This window comes from Pimephales promelas, chromosome 3 (genome assembly GCF_988280905.1).
Source record: "Pimephales promelas chromosome 3, fPimPro1.hap1.1, whole genome shotgun sequence".
Taxonomy (NCBI): domain Eukaryota; kingdom Metazoa; phylum Chordata; class Actinopteri; order Cypriniformes; family Leuciscidae; genus Pimephales; species Pimephales promelas.
Window position 1 is genome coordinate 7,328,915 of NC_142771.1, and position 15,546 is coordinate 7,344,460.

At 34.7% G+C, this 15,546-nt stretch overlaps 1 protein-coding gene across 1 annotated transcript in view; it reads left to right on the top strand.

The window, feature by feature from the left end:
- rbfox3b (RNA binding fox-1 homolog 3b) overlaps positions 1-10,275 on the top strand; it is a 329,672-nt gene extending 319,397 nt beyond the window's left edge. The window contains exon 14 of the mRNA XM_089128114.1: positions 8,015-10,275. Coding sequence (XP_088984240.1) covers positions 8,015-8,017 — 3 coding nt within the window. The 3' untranslated portion in view covers positions 8,018-10,275. The remainder of the gene's footprint in view (positions 1-8,014) is intronic.
- The last annotated feature ends 5,271 nt before the right edge of the window (positions 10,276-15,546 follow it).

Consider the following 15,546-nt stretch of genomic DNA (forward strand, 5'->3'; position numbering starts at 1 on the left):
TTTTTATACCAATTTTGACTTTTTTTTCCTCATAATTATGACTTAGTATGCCATAATTTAACTTTTTATGTCATAATTTTGCCGTTTTATATCATAATTTTTTTCTTATGTGACAGAACTGGGCTTCCATACTCAAGAGGGCTTTTAGGGCGATTCTGACGCAAGGAGAAATAAATAGTTTTAAGAAAACACACAGATATATACAGCGAGTCATAGGAAGTTGTAAAGAGAGAGAGTGATGTGAGGAGAGCATCTGCTGAGAGTTTAATGTGTATGAGATCAGAGCGAGCGCAGAGCACACTTTACACGAGATTTAGAAGAAACTCTCAACATTACAGTTCGGAGCTCGAATGATATGATGCGTCCGACTGAATCCATATATTACATGTGCTGTGAAAGACGTGAATCATATAATCAGGGCTCTATCCTGATGAAACTGAACTTTGAGAGACACGACTCATACGGAAGATGTCAAATTAACACTGTTTACACACAAGCATATCAGCTGAATCTTTCACTCTTGAAAATCAAGGTTCTAAATGGAGTTTTCGCAGTGATGTCATAAGGGGATTTTTCACACTTTTTCACACCAGGTGTTATACTTTATTTTCCCCCTGGGCATTCCCCTCCTGCTTGTATTCGCAATGTCCTGAGACGTGAGATTTATGTATTTTTTTTTGTCTGGAAAAAATCGCCATTTTGCGTCATCTGAGGATTTTGTGTCCAGAGGCTAAAGACTACAGTCAGTATTCGGGTCTGTCCCGCATGTCCTCAACTTGCCCATAGAGGGCGATCTCACTCACAGAATGAACACATAGTGTCGGCCATCTTTGTTTGGAAGCTAAGCTAGCAGGCTCTTGTTCTGTGGAGAAAGCTTTTGCTTTCTGCAGTCGCCATTCATTGTTTACATGCACAGCTTTTGTTTCGATCTAACTGAATTCATTCTGATTGGTGAATCTGAATATAGTGTTTACATAAAAGCTAAACAAGCGATCGGTTGAAGTGTGCTTTTTAACACACATCAACCTCGCTCCTCCGTGAGCGATACGAGACCGGTGCGTCTTACATCGGTAATCACGCCACCGGCCTCGTGCCGTTCTCCCGGTGTTTCATATGGCATGTGTTCGGCCAATCAGAGTGCGCTTACGTCACTGTATAGGTCCTATTGTTCTGGGTTAGAAGTTAGACTCTCCAAAATAGTCCTATTACTAAAATCATTCCCAGTTCCAGTAGTGCGAACACGACAAATATCATGTAGTTATAGACCCTTTTACAGTTGGTAAACATGGTGACGTTTTTTTGTGGGCGGAGCTTAGGTGGAGGCAGAACGATCCATCTGGCCGCTTCACTAACGCTAGTTAGCAAGTTTTATTAGCTTATTTTTTAACAATGACTGGAGAAAATCCGATATTATCTTAATGTGTAAGGTCACTCAGTGTCCAGGACCGCGATTGTTATTTCCAAAAGTTATTTTTAACGGACAGAACCAGATTGGCCGACCCGTAGCCGCCTACACGCTCACTCAATGCATGGACGATCTGACGGGATTAACGTTACGTTACCTCAGTTGAGTGGCCTGACTTCTACACCTACACTTACAGAGAAACCGATCGTAAAGAGAAACTGAGGGCATATAAATGTTTAGATGCCTATATGGTCCTGTACAAGACTTGTGTGTACGATCCGCAGTTCTGCCGAGACCACGACAATGTAAAGAGTGACATTACAGTGCGATTTTAATGATGTGAATATTTTCTAGAAATAAAAGTTCCAGATACAGCATATTCATTTTTCATCAATTCTTGCACCAAACAGCACAACAAGATGACATTTAATAATAGTAACAATTATTTAAGCTCCTTATTATGTAGCCGAATCTGTGCTGTTTTGTATTGTTTTCACTTTGTTTTGCCTCCAGCTAGCGCCGTGACGTAACTGTGACGTCGGCGCAAAAGGGGTCTATCCACAAGTTTCCTACGCCCCATGAGGCCTTGCGTCAAAAGTGGGCGCGACTTCCGGTTGGAAGTAAACAAAGCGCGATTTGACATGCTTGACGCTTGTTCATTCAACAGTTGACAGTCATTCAAGTTATAGCGATCCAAACTAGCTAACGATGTGGGAACACAACCTCAACGAAATTAAAAAGGGTGAAATAACAGTACCTTTACCCTCCGCAGTAGTTGATTGGGAGTATTATAATAACTTGATTAATAATCAATACTCATCAAGGCATGGTGACAGACAGTTGTGCGAGCTGACAAACAATTAAAATAAAAAATACACACTTAGTCATTGTGCTTTGGAGTTTATTCAAAATTATAAATGAATGTGCTGCTTGAATACATTAACTGGCACATTTGGTATTCTGTCACACAGGCTTTGATCCTGAGTTTAGGTGTAACATCAGTAGCGAACAGCCAATCACATGCTGATAAAAGTTTATAGAATATTAAGAATTTAAACAAATGTACACAGGAAGATTCGTCGTCTTTTGGGAGGTGATGGAAACTACGGTCGTTGGCAGGATCAGAGACGGGCTCTAGCAGGATCACTCTGATTTCGTTTTCGGCTTATTTTCAAAACAATCACGTTTAAGCCACTGAACTAGTTTAATCCGGTTATACATACAACCGCGAACAGCACATGTTGTCCCTGAGCTCCGTAACGACATCTCTCATAAAGATTTGCGTCTTTAAATAGTAAAATAATTCTCCGAAAAACAGCTAGCCTCTTCGCTAACTAACACACAAAATACCATTGGAATGCTACTTCCGCCGCGTCACCGGAAGTTTCACCCGCTTTATTTTTTACAGGAGCGCCCCTCGGAAACTTGTGGATAGAAACTATGAAAACAGTTCGAAAACCCCTAGAGAAGAACCGTTTTCGGTTCCACAGATAATCTTTCAGTGATCAGTTCTTAAAAGAACCATTTTGTTTTCTCTTAGAGTGAAGAACATGTTAACAATGTAAAGAACCTTTTTCCAATATTGAGAATCTTTTGTGGAATTGGAAGACGTTTAAGATTCTTAATGGAATCATCGTTGCCAATAAAGAACAGTGATTTTTAACCCTTTATGAGTTTTTTCCTAAAACGTTCGATTTTGATATCTTAAAAGTGATAAAAGATAGAGACTTTCTGTAAATTAGAGAAATATTAAGGATGACCCAAAGTTCATGTAGGGATTACATTCTAATTTGCATAATATCCCGTCTAATTTACATGTTATGACGTTATATGGAGGCGGCAATCTTGGATTATAGAATTTTCATGAAAAGTCACGTTTAAATGATAAAATGCAGCACTTCTTTCTCCCCAAGATGTCCATCACCTTCTGTATGTTATATTGCACAATACTGGATGCTCAGGTATATAGTAAGTGGTAAACAAACTGTGTGAATCATTACAAATAAATTGTAGAAACTATATGTGCTCCATGTTTGGGGCACATACATATTATTCATATGACATACAAACACAAGTAGACACGACCTGTTTAGTTCAAAAGCTCACTCGCCACGGCAAGGCACAGATCATGAGTGAGATGATACGAGCAGCGTGGCCAGATATGCCTCGAGTGTGTACAGCTCGGACTACTGTCATTGTGACTCCCCAACCTGTCTCCACGTCGCCCCCTAACTGTCCTATGAATACTTCGACCTCATCTAACATACCCAGTGGTATTAGATATTAATATATTAGTATATTAAGTCTCCACCACAATACCGTCGCCGCGATTGCGGAGAGGCTCTGATAAAATGGCTCACTCGCACACTAGCTCTCTAACTTGAATATTTTTTGTATAAACATGACGTTTTTTGAGTCCAGGATGAAGTATGACATGTCTGCCATCTAGTGGAGGGGAGGTCGAACGAACTTTGACATCCAATTTGAGAAAAATTTGACAAAAAGAGTGTTAAAAACAACCCCACACCATAATCCCCCCTCCACCAAACTTTAAACATAGCACAATGCAGTCAGGCAAGAATTAAGAACATCTGATTAATTTGTTTCTTTTCTTTGTTTCTTTTTTAATTGAGGCAATCAGTTATATATATAAAAAATGTAAGTTAAGAAATTCAAAGTTTAAGTAAGCAGAACTGGCAGATTTTTGTTTTGTACTCGTACATTTGAATTCCTCTCACTTAAAATTATGACGTAATCTCAACTTAATTCTCAAACCAAGCTCCCGCTCAACTCGTAGAATCATGTGTGGAACGGGAAGATTCCATGGATATTAAAGATTCTTTATAAAACCATCGAAGCCAATTAAAGAACCTTGATTTATAAGAGTGTTAAGAACATCTGATTTCTATTCGTCTTTTTTATTTCCAAATTTGCTGCAGCTTTTTTTCATCTCTTAAAGTCACGTTAATCGATAACGTTATAAAGCCGGAGCGCAGAGCTTACATCTTTCGGTTTATGACCAACCAAAGTAGGGAAATTGCATTGAAGTAAAAGAATAGTTTACAATCCTGAACGACAGTATATTCAGGTGTCCAGCAAACCTCCCTCTCTGTATTCCCTGCACTTTTCTTCTGCTTTGACCTGTTAATGCTGCTGATGTTCAACCAGAAAGAGCCTCTGTAGATGTGAAAGATGTGAATTGTAGTTTATTATTTCAACTGTGTCGACTCGCATTACTGTACAAAGAACCAGCAGATGGGTTTAAACTATACACGACATGTATTTGCTTATTGTTTTGATATACTGTATTATTAATTACATGAGGGCTCATTTGAGCTCTTTGAATACACCATATAGTTATTCTGCAGCTAGTCAACATATCAGCACAAGGACTGATATGAATATTACTCACATCTATGAAGTCTTTAGGTCTCGACTCATTCAGACCAGCGTGTTTACCTGCTGTTTCAGCAAAAAATAAAATATACACTTATATGACACTTACAGTTTAAAAAAAAGAAGCAAAAAAGTTTGTAAATATATGTATATATACTTATATCTTCCTGAGCGTTTCAACACGCATATATAGTGGATTTTGAAATGATAATACTTTAAACTCTATGTAATTTATTTTTCCTGTGTTTGTTTTTGTCTGAGAGTTTTGTCAGAAGTATGGTTTGATATATTCAACATTGTATATGATGTGATCTTTCTGCCCATGAAAATGATATTTGATGTTTATATATACAAGTTCATTATAATTCATGAATATGTCTACATAAAATAAAGAGCTTACATGAGCTGGGGTCTCTTCAATATATAATGTATATTTATTATATTTAAAAATCATAAATCATGTTTAGTTGTGTCCTGTAAACATTATGAACATGTCAAACAAATTGGCTTTGACTTGACAATTGTCAACTCAACAATTATACAAATCCTTATATATATATATATATACAGTATATATGTATATATATATATATATATATATATATATGAAGAGTTCAGATGCAAAAGCCTCTAAATGCCATTTGAAATTTTCTTCTTTAATGATGATTTTTATCAAACTTGTATATTTAAGTTCAGTAATTTCACTTATATAACTATTAATAGGTAATTATCATTGCCATTTAAGTGAAATTACTGAACTTAAATATACAAGTTTGATAAAAATCATCATTAAAGAAGAAAATTTCAAATGGCATTTAGAGGCTTTTGCATCTGAACTCTTCATATATATATATATATATATATATATATTATTTGTATAATTGTCGAGTTTACAATATAGTGAATATAATACAGCTACTCCAAAACATATTTGTCTTTTAAACAATGTTTTATGAAATGCTGTGCTTTTTAAAATGCTTGCAAAAACTGCTTTAAAAAAATTTAATTACACTTATTTTGATATTTTGTTATACAATATACGCATGACTAAAGGAAAGGTTCTCTTGTTCATCAACCTCTCTAATTTTTAAAAAATAAGCAAAAATGTTTGTACATGTATGTTATTCTCTTCTTAAGCGTTTCAATATACATGTTTAAAGTGGATTAAATACAAAAAATAATGCTTAAAAATGATTTTTATCTTTATTATTAATTCTATTATTTTATATCGTATTTTGTTTTTGGTGTGCCTGTGTGTGTGAAAAGAATGAAAATATTGAAATTCAGTTACATGTATACTTCTGAATTTCTGAAAGTTATTATTCATTTATAATCTTCTCCATAAAAATGGAGAAGATTATAAATCAAGGTTCCTCCTCGATTGAAATCTTGTTACAGGTGGTGAGCAAAAGCCGTGGGCCCTGAGAATCGTCACCAACTTTCTCCCCCCTATAAAATGTTTCCAAACCATAGACTGTAAAAAATATGGACGACGTTTCCACTTCCTTCCACTTTAGAAAAATTAAGCCAAATATCCCAGAAAATGACATTACTCATTATGACATTTTTAGCCCTTGTCTGCGTATAGTAGTGATCCTGAGCTAGAGCCGCCGAATCAAAGTCCCGCCCACACTGTAAAAAAATATTGTTGGTTTAACTTAAAAAAATAAGTAACCTGGTTGCATTAAAATTTTTGGTTCATTGAAATGGAAAAAATTGAGTTAATACAATGAAGGAGATTAATTTAATCACCAGAAACTCAAAATATTATATTATCTGAACAACATAAATTATCTAAGTTGATTTGACAAAAGAAAAAATGTTGCGATTACAAATCATGAAAATATTTTTTTTACATTTACACTACAACGATGCACTAAATACATAAACGATTTTCTTTTGCATCTTTCATACAGACGGAAACATTGTCAAAACTACTAAAAATGCTGTATTCATGCCAGGCCAGTAGATGGCGATGTCACTTTGTAGAGAAACACGTATAGACTGAACACTAGTTTGCATGACGTCACTGTTTTCACAAATTCACGTTTTCGTAGTTTACATGGAGACTGTAACGGTACCGTATCGTTTTCAAAAACTTGCACTGTGAAACCTGTTTTCAATAGTTTGTATTTTCAGCCCCCAAAATGCAGTTACCGTGTACAGCCAAAACGCATACAAAGTTTTACGTTTTTCGTTCGTGTAAACGCAATCGCAAGTACAACTGTCAATGACATTACACGTCATTTTAACAGCATCAAATAACTAACTAAAATAAAGCTGATTGGAAAACCCAACACTTGAATATACATCAGCGTGATGAGAACTGCCTAAAATGGCGGGAAATGTTTATTTTACCCCTCTGGTGCAACCGAAAAATGTTTTTTTGGTTTTTTTCGGATACAAAACTTAGTAAAGCTTTTGGCACTTTACTACTGTATGTGAACACACACACACACACAAAATCATGGCATGCCTGATTCAAAAATGTTAAATGGTCTTGAAAAAAATAGTCACACTTGTATTGTTCGCAGTCAAAAAATTAATTTCAACTAGTGGAAGCGTTTGGTACTGCGGCCAAACAACATCTGACTGAAAGCTCATTTTTTAAGATATCCAAACTCTGTTTGGATGCACGGCTTTGATTTTCTTGCAGTTTTAGAGTAAAACATGTTTTCGAAAATATATATTTCATAAAAATTGCAAATTATAGTATTTTGTGCATTTTTTAATAACAATAAACATAAAATTCTGTAACTTTTTTTCACTTCAGCAATAATCTGACAAGTGTAATCTTTGAAAAAAAGTCTAAAAGTTTACCACAGCTCTGGTTGGTAAATTAATTTTCATGTCTATTGTCAATACGGTGAATAAACGGATAAATTCGGGCGTAAATATAATTTAGTGCCATAAAATTCCCTAATAATACACACTAGCTACATACATTTAATTGAAATAATACAATTCGGTTCTATTTGATTGACATTCGAATAGCACCAGTGTAATTCGATTTTTTTCGTTACGTTTTTGGTTACCCGAAGAGGGCGGGGTTTATGGCCTATACTGCGTCCAGCCACCAGGGGGCGATCGAAATGCTTTGGCTTCACTTATCAGGACATGTGCAAACACTTTTTGGCGTTGCTGTAAAAAAAATGATATTATACAACAAGAATCACTGCATTAATGCTCATTCATCTGCTTCTGCTTTTTCAGTAAATACAGTGAAAGAAAAAAGTGAAAGAGTGAGAGATCTGAACTGAGCACTTCAGGACAGCAAGGACCATCATGAGAAAAGCAAAACCAGAGGAACGAACGAAGAAAAGTGTGTGTCGTGTGCCGGTGGACAACGTAAAGGACAAGAATATAAAAACAGTTTAGAAAGAAGAAGAAAACACATCCAGAAACATTTTATTTTTCTATATGTTAGCGTTCATAGATGGAACGGAGACGGACGGTAATCTGACACTGATGCGACTGTGCAGGGCCCCGCCCACTACATCATCCACCAATCAGAGGCCATGGGGGGAGGAGTCAAAACAAGCTGAAGGCTGCATGACAAATGTGTTTCCTGTGGGTGGAGTCGCCGTGCTCTCCGTGATTGGTCGCTTTGCAACACTTGTCACATGGGCGGCACTACTTCCTGCGTCCTCATTGGTCATCCGTTCAACCGTTTCCTGTGGAGAGACTTCATCAGGCCAGGATTCGATTGGTCCCGAGTTTGGGTGGAGCGTCTCGTTCACTTCCTGTGGCTGATGTCATAACTCTCCTGATTGGCCACGCTGCTGACCAACTTCCTGTGGTGTTCCTGGTTAGCACTGAAACTAAAGATGTCAACTACTGATCAGTGTCGGAGTGAGAGGTGAGGGTGTGGGGGGATGATGGTTATGAAGGGGCGGAGCAAAATCTCAAATTACGATTCATAATTCGATTGCAACATAAGAATGGTTTCACATTGATATTCGTTCGGTCGTTCATGTTTCATTTTAAAGACTACACTCTTAGAAGAAATGGTTCTATTTAGAACCAGAAATGGTTCCATCCCCCGCTTCATATATGGAACTCCAAAATGGTTCTATATAGAACAATTTTTTTTTTTTGGTAAAAGGTTCTATTGACCAAGTACGGAACCCCAGGGTTCTATATAGAACCCAGAGGAACCCTTTTTTAGGGGTTCCAAATACGTAGCGCTGATAGAACCTTTTAAGATTCTATATAGAACCTTTTCTTCTAAGAGTGTACCTTATTTTACCCTGAAAATGTTTTATCATGTAATTGAAATCACATTGTTTTATGCCTATTTATTTTATTTGCAATTATTTTATGGCTTTTATTAGAATTTATTTGGATGCATCTCAGTAGTATTTACCACGATGGAGCCACGTTTACGAAACATGAACAGAATGGATTTCTATGTAACTCATTTGTAATATTTATGCAACGATTTATGCAAAACAATGAACACAAAAGCTTAAAGTGAGGCCCCCGTCCCGTCCCGTTGATCAGCGATTTCCAGTCTCTGAAACTCACCGGACTGAAGCGTGAGGTTACGATGTTTACTCTTAAACCAGGCGACACACTTCCAGCCAAAATGAACCTGACCCGCGGATGCATCTAGTATTTACCTTAGGAAAAAGAGAGAGAGAAGAAAAAGAAAAGTATTATTCATCGAATTATCATAGTGCTATATGACAAATATATCCACACGTTTATCTACTCCTTCATTAAATGCTTCCTTTGAATTATGTTTTACACAAACAGTGACTGTTAACCTGTTCTTTGGTAAGTTTTGTCAGCTGTATGAAGTGTTTTGGGGGAGGGGTGTAACCAACAGAGAGTTTTATTTGGGGAAATGAATTTGTAAAGCAAATTTTTCCTTTCCACATGTTTTGAAGAATGTATTCCTATATGTCCAGAGTGTAACAGTAGCTGTACTTGTACATACCTATCACATATTTATTATGGGGGTGACGGGGGTTGAGAGCAGGGTGTGTGTGCGTGTGTGTGTGTGTGTGTGTGTGTGCGTGTGTTATTTTAATCCAGTCATAATCAAACTATGCTTTATTTATTCAGCTTTTACTCTGATTCATTTATAGCTATTCACAATGACTTGCATTGTTTTTATATTGAACTATATTTGCAGCTCTAAATGCCAGTCAGAAACTCTCTGGTATTAAAGGGATAGTTCACTTTGAAATTAATGTTTGGTATGTTTTATCTTACCTCAAGGGCATCCAAGATGTAGGTGTCTTTGTTTCCACAGTATTTTCCATGTTGATATTTTTAGGTCAAACCGTTCTTGTCTGTCAGTCATATAATAGAGGTCTATGGTCACCACCACGGCGCTTGCAATAAATACTGTTGGTTTTCTCACACAAACCGCTCGTTTCGTGTCTTAGGCCATCAGTGTGTACTTACATTTACGAGTCATTAAATCATGTTTTATCTGGACTTCTCTGTGTGTGCTCTTTGAGGTGGTGACCATAGACCTCCATTATATGACTGACAGACAAGAACGGTTTGACTGAAAAATATCAAAATTGAAAATACTGTGGAAACAAAGACACCTACATCTTGGATGTCCTAACACATATCAAAATTAATTTCAAAGTGAACTATCCCTTTAAATAAGGGGCGTTTACACGACACCGTTTTCAACTAAAAACTGAAAACTTTTTACGCATTTTTTTGGCCGTTCGTTTACACGACAACTGCGTTTTAGGGACTGAAAATGCAAACTATTGAAAACGGTTTTCAAAAGTAAAAGTTTTGGAAAATGATACTCTTATCGTAAACGTTAATTTGTGAAACGGTGGCGTCTCGCGTATGCAAATTACGTGCTCATTCTATAGGCGCGTGATGTTTCTTTACAACAGCGCCATCTACTGCGGTTTTCATTGTAAAATGAAAACTATTGAAAACGGTTTTCAAAAGTACAAGTTTTGGAAAACGATACTGTTATCGTAAACGTGAATTTATGAAATGGTGGCATCATGCGTATGCAAATTACTTGTTCATTCTATAGGCGTGTGATGTTTCTTTACAACAGCGCCATCTACTGGCCTGGCATCAATAATACAGCGCTTTTTCACGGATCCGGGGATCGTTTTGACGATGTTGACGTCTGTACCAGAAAAACACGTTTTTAATACATCGCTGTCGTGTAAATGACGTTATTTCGCCCCTTTATTCAGCACTTAGTTCAGCGTTTTTAGAAATTTGTTTATAGGTGCATTTACATTTCTGCAAAACTTAGACGTACGCGTATCGAAAAGGCACGCAGAATACTTTATATGCAAAGTGAAATCAGATGAATGTGTTATGACTTTATCTGGTTAAAGAACTGTTTAAGGCGTTTACATTTATTGATTAATAAACAATGTAGATCAGGGATTGCCCAACTCTTTTTGCCACTCGCACCCCTTTGACCTAAAATATACTTGAGTTAATATTTCAGTAATTCAACAACACATTCATATGACATGCAGGTACGCTACGCAAATATTTCATCTTTTTTTTTTTTTTTGGTTTATTTTGTAGTTTTTTATGATTTATTTTTAGGTAGTATTATAGTTTTAATCAATGTTTTTGGATTACTTTTTACACTTTCTTTTTTTATTTAAATTTTAGTAAAAGTTTTAGTAATTGTATTATGTTTTGTAATTGTATTAGTCGTTTGTTTATATATATATATATATATATATATATATATATATATATATATAGTTTTTATTTAGTTTTATATTTTTTATGTTCTACTTTGTTTCAGTTAACATTTATTTCAAGTAACTAAAATATTTTATTGTTTTATTTTTATCATACAATTTCAGTTTTTTAATTTTTTTTTAAACAGTTTTATTCTTTTGATGATACTTTCACATTTTACCATATTTAAATGAATTCCATAGAATTCCACAGATTCTCCTCAGAATCAGCATGAAGAATAAAGATTCCATCCGGATTCCAAACTGGGAAGCTCACACACTTTTTACAGATCATATATTATACTTCTAAAGCATCTACACTCATCATGTTTATATCTCATACGTGTATTATTGAAAAGGTCTGACCCAGGGTTAAGGCAGAGAGAGAGAGAGAGAGTACCTGTGTGAGCGAGAGAGCATCTTTCTGCTTTTACCGTAGTAAACGGTTGTTTTTCTATCTCTGCTGTAAATATCAGCCCTCTCTCCTCTATCCCTCCGCTCTACCCCAGCAAAATCTTGTATTTTGTTCTAAAACGATAAGGTTTATTTGTAAGGATTTATAAAATCTATCTCTTTCTCATTTTTGTAAGCATTCAAATGATAAACTATCTTTGAAAAAAAAAAGGTTTAAAGGTGAAACACTGAAAGATAAATGTATCTCTCTGAAGCCCTACAGATCTGTGACGCTATCAGTTCGTGTTTTCTTTCTCTTCTTCTATCGCTACAAGCCTCAGATGAAAAAATCCTGTTTGTTATTCTGACATTATTATCATCATTATTATGACATCATATTTATTACTAAACCATTGATATGACCATCATTGTTATTATTACAAAAATAAACTTGTCTACTTCAGCATTTGGTGGACTTTTTTTGTCAGTATATTGTCTAAATAGTAAATCATTTAATGTTTTAATAATTTCTTATATGTAAAGAGCAGAAAATTGTAAACGTCTTTATAATTCAATGCATGAAAATATAGTAATATTATATTTTTGGAGTTTTTTTTGTTAATTGGTTATATACGGTGAATAACTGTGTTAGATATAACCGTACATTTAATGTCATTTTATACCGTTTTTGGAAGTGAAAAAGTCAATTGTAAAATTTACAATGAAAAAAACGTGAATTGTCCAGTAAATTAAGAGTGGTATTAGAGTAAAAAATAAAATGAACATATGATATATCACTGTAAAAAATTATTGTGATTATAACGTTAAAAGACGGTAAAAATGCTACGGTGGAAAACTGTTAATTGGTTATATATACTGTGAATAACTGTGTTAGATCTAACCATAGATTTATTGTAATTATACAGTACAATACAGTAAAATACCGTTTTTGGAAGTGAAAAAGTCAATTGTAAAATTTACAATGAAAAAAACGTGAATTGTCTGGTAAATTAAGAGTGGTATTAGAGTAAAAAATAAAATGAACATATGATATATCACTGTAAAAAATTATTGTGATTATAACGTTAAAAGACGGTAAAAATGCTACAGTTGAAAACTGTTAATTGGTTATATATACTGTGAATAACTGTGTTAGATCTAACCGTAGATTTATTGTAATTATACAGTACAATACAGTAAAATACCGTTTTTGGAAGTGAAAAAGTCAATTGTAAAATTTACAATGAAAAAAACGTGAATTGTCTGGTAAATTAAGAGTGGTATTAGAGTAAAAAATAAAATGAACATATGATATATCACTGTAAAAAATTATTGTGATTATAACGTTAAAAGACGGTAAAAATGCTACGGTGGAAAACTGTTAATTGGTTATATATACTGTGAATAACTGTGTTAGATCTAACCGTAGATTTATTGTAATTATACAGTACAATACAGTAAAATACCGTTTTTGGAAGTGAAAAAGTCAATTGTAAAATTTACAATGAAAAAAACGTGAATTGTCTGGTAAATTAAGAGTGGTATTAGAGTAAAAAATAAAATGAACATATGATATATCACTGTAAAAAATTATTGTGATTATAACGTTAAAAGACGGTAAAAATGCTACGGTGGAAAACTGTTAATTGGTTATATATACTGTGAATAACTGTGTTAGATCTAACCATAGATTTATTGTAATTATACAGTACAATACAGTAAAATACCGTTTTTGGAAGTGAAAAAGTCAATTGTAAAATTTACAATGAAAAAAACGTGAATTGTCCAGTAAATTAAGAGTGGTATTAGAGTAAAAAATAAAATGAACATATGATATATCACTGTAAAAAATTATTGTGATTATAACGTTAAAAGACGGTAAAAATGCTACGGTGGAAAACTGTTAATTGGTTATATATAATGTGAATAACTGTGTTAGATCTAACCGTAGATTTATTGTAATTATACAGTACAATACAGTAAAATACCGTTTTTGGAAGTGAGAAAGTCAATTGTAAAATTTACAATGAAAAAACGTGAATTGTTCGGTAAATTAAGTGTGGTATTAGAGTAAAAAATATAAACATAATACAATAATGTAATACACTGTAAAAAAAATATTGTGATTTTAACAGAAAAAGACGGTAATAAATGCTACGGTGGGAAACTGTTCATTGATTAAGGTTTTCGTACTATCTACGGTGAATAACTGTGATAGATCTAACCGTACATTTTAATGTCATTTTACAGTAAAATACCATTAGATTTGCAGTTTTTGGAAGTGAAAAAGTGATTGTGAAATGTACAGTGAAAAAAACGGTAATTGGTAAATTAACATTATATCAGATTATGAAAATACTTTTTTTTACTGTAAATTTAACATGAGTTTGTAAAATCTAAAATGTTGCTACCGTATTTTTTACGGTAAATGCCACAGCTGCCAGTTTTTTTTTACCGTAAATGTTATAGAATTAGTTTTTTTATGGTGTAGGTTATAAGTGTGTGTGAGTGAACTGGAATCTTCACTGATAGAACTCTTGAGCCGAGCTGGACCTTCCACAGAGTTCCAGTGTTTCCAGGGCGATGGAGGAGAGCATCCGTCTTCCCGCTCCCCCTCAGGACTGGGTAAGATGGAATGCACCTGTCCGTCTCCTAGGCAACCATTTACCTAAGAGAGGCGGAAACGGCATCGATCTCGATGAATCAGGCCCTGCGGATACACACATGCCGTTACACTGAGACGTATAGACCTATAATGGACATTAAACAGAGGGTGCATCAACTATAAAACATCTCCACAGTCAGGCTTACGCCGCAAACTGATTTCAGGCGGTTAAATAATAAAATGCCTCGAAAATTGACGGCAAAGAAAATATTAGGGTGGACTTTTGTGATATTCAGCTGCAGTCACGGGTTTAGTGATCGCTGAGAGCATATGTAGGCTACATACATATGTATATGTGATGTAAATAAATGATGCAGTGAAGACCGTGGCTAGTTGTCCCACTTTCTATTTCCATATTTACAATTGTGTATTTCTGAAAGGTTACAAATCAGACAAAGTCACTTTATTATATAAATTCCTTGAAGTACTGTATGTTATAACGACCATTAATGTATTTTAACTTATTTGTTTCATATACTAGTAACCGAAGCGATAGATTGTGAAATTAAACATTTCTCGTTCTTACTATGTTTTTAATTAGCTTACATATACAATAGCTGTCTGTCTTTCGGTGTGTGTAGCCCTACTGTGAAAAGCGCTACTTGATGGGAGTTTTCCCACTTAAGGTGGTGAGACTCCGCTAATATTGCCCACAACCCATTGATTCGATTATAACTACAAACACGTGTAAAACTTGTATAAAAAACTACAAATATGGCGGATATTCGAGTCTAGTGCAAGTAGAGATTTTAGAAAAAGGGGTTTGAGTGATTAATTAGGCTATCAGTATCTAACGTGACGAAAATATTTTTATTCGTGTTTATCAACATTATGTTTGATCTGCAAAAGCACTGTGAACTTGAATAAAGAGATGTTAGTTCAATACTATATTTTAAATGCATTATGTATGTAGCCTAAAGCCTACATATGAGGAGTGTCTGCAAGATACAGATCAATGTGCTACTCTCCGAAACGGTATGAAATTC